The sequence below is a fragment of the Humulus lupulus genome, chromosome 6 (assembly GCF_963169125.1).
Source record: "Humulus lupulus chromosome 6, drHumLupu1.1, whole genome shotgun sequence".
Lineage (NCBI taxonomy): Eukaryota > Viridiplantae > Streptophyta > Magnoliopsida > Rosales > Cannabaceae > Humulus > Humulus lupulus.
The window spans coordinates 200,628,371-200,630,364 of NC_084798.1; the positions used below are offsets into that span (position 1 = coordinate 200,628,371).

At 31.0% G+C, this 1,994-nt stretch overlaps 1 protein-coding gene across 1 annotated transcript; it reads right to left on the bottom strand.

Moving 5' to 3' along the window:
• Positions 1–841: 841 nt before the first annotated feature.
• On the bottom strand, positions 842–1,592 carry LOC133784388 (uncharacterized). Its single transcript, XM_062223754.1, has 2 exons — positions 1,348–1,592; positions 842–1,257 (listed from the first exon to the last, which is right to left on the bottom strand). The coding sequence occupies exons 1-2, from the start codon at positions 1,445–1,447 to the stop codon at positions 992–994; spliced, it is 366 nt and encodes a 121-aa protein (XP_062079738.1). The 5' UTR covers positions 1,448–1,592; the 3' UTR covers positions 842–991.
• Positions 1,593–1,994: the final 402 nt, after the last annotated feature.

Here is a 1,994-nt window from a genome sequence, read left to right on the forward strand (position 1 = left end):
AGAGAGAGAGAGAGAATTGCAAAGAAAATAAGGAAGAAGAAAGGGAATGGTTTGTTTATGCAACTGAGTTATTTGCGGCGACTGGATTTATCGCAAAAAACCTTCAACTTTTGCTATAAATAACAATTGATGTCGTCCAATTAGTAATTAAAAAATCCTAAAAGTATTTGCGACAAAAATTAGGCATTGCAAATAATAGCAAAAGTGTTGCAAATAATTGGCGAAAATATCTTTGCGAATTTTTTCCTCCAATATTATTTACAAAAATTTCACCATTTTAGCAGCGAAATGTTCGCTGCAAATAATTCACTCGGTGCCTCAAATAATCCCAACAAACTTGTATGAAACAGTAAACATGAGAGAAACCCGCGCCAAATTGCTAATGCTTTTGCATCGAACAATTCTCTCCACAAAATAAGTATCCCGATTCTTGTTAAAAATCATACATCATAATTCACCGCAAATAGGGATATTAGTATGGCTGGGCCACAATTTGCCGCAAATAACTTTTTTTCTTGTAATGTATTTTTTTTAACTTGGGATTTGTAAATGAGTATGTGAACTTAAAAGTATAATTCTAATATTACTAAATAATGTTTAGTTTAAAATTTCAGATGGATTCGTTATAACATGGTATCAAATTAAATGTATTAATTTTGTCATAATTGGATGCTCTATTATGAATAAAGTTGCCGCATCATAAATCCATTTTATTGTAATACATACATATATATAGAAATCTCAGTCTATATATCCACAAAATAAAAATAAATTACACGAAAATGTAGCAAAAAGGAAGGAGAGAGATAATTAATTACAAGTATATAATAACCATTATACATATTCAATTATACATTATATATATTTATAGAGGCACATCCATGGTTACATGAAACTAAGCAATTAATAATAAGCTTAGATAGAACATGGGGAGAGCAACCTAATTTCATCATAAAAGTTTTCACAGTGATGAAATATAATCCCAAAAGTCTCAAAATGGACAGAACATTATAACACAGACAAGCAATCCAAGTAAACGTTGTTTAGGGCTCGACAGCAATGGTGTTGGTGCACTTTGGCTGCTCTTAGGGCGTCTCATAAGGTCATTAGATCCACCATACACTGCCTTTGCTTTTCTAATAGAAGTCAATTCATGACCATTATTTTCACCTTCTTCCAACCCTAATTTTTTCCCATGTTTGATTTGATGGTTGCTCTCTCTGCTTGGTAATTCAGAACTCATTACACCATTCTCATCTACAAAAAGAGATATCATTACAATTAACAAATAATGACTATAATATCTTGGGACGAAAATGAGATATAAATGTATATTTATATGCTTACACTTGAGTCTTTTGTTCTGATGATTATCAGATCTGCATGAAGAAGCAGCAACGCAAATAATCATGAAGAGGAGCCAGACAAGGTATTTGATCTTCATCATGATGATGAGCTTATTAGATTTATTTTCTTGATATACCAAGTTTATAGAAAATGTTGATTTGAGGCTAGTGAATAATCCTTTAGAGCTATACCATGCTTAAAAACACCTGTAAAGAAGGGTATAAGGGAATAGCTTGGAGATAAAAAAAGAATGTGAAAGCACCGATCATGAAAATCTTTTCATGAACAGTTTGTTGATAAAGAAGAATCCTCTATATGGAATCAAATCAAACTACTGTTCATGAGGTCACTCATGAAGTTTTCTGTATTCTTTACTTAGATTTTTAATTCAAACCAAGTATGAAAGCTTTGGTGATGACTTTTCTGTTAATATAGTTACACACTTGTATTATACTCAAGCATATTTATAATATTCATATCAAGGAAGGAATATGCTGTTTTGGACTCTGATTTTACAAATATATTGACCACTCTAGTTTTATTTGTGAAAAATAATCATAAAGTTGAAGGAAAAGAATAAAGAGGCTCCCCATTTTCTTTCATTTCAAAGAATCGATCCACCTTCTTTAACAAAATAATTTTGGTAT

What these genes read in the sequence shown, in the direction of transcription:
- LOC133784388 (XM_062223754.1), bottom strand. Translation starts at nt 1,447, where the DNA reads ATGATGAAGATCAAATACCTTGTCTGGCTCCTCTTCATGATTATTTGC. An exon ending in TCAGAACAAAAGACTCAAGT is followed by an intron (nt 1,258 to 1,347) that starts GTAAGCATATAA and finishes CTCTTTTTGTAG; the next exon opens with ATGAGAATGGTGTAATGAGT.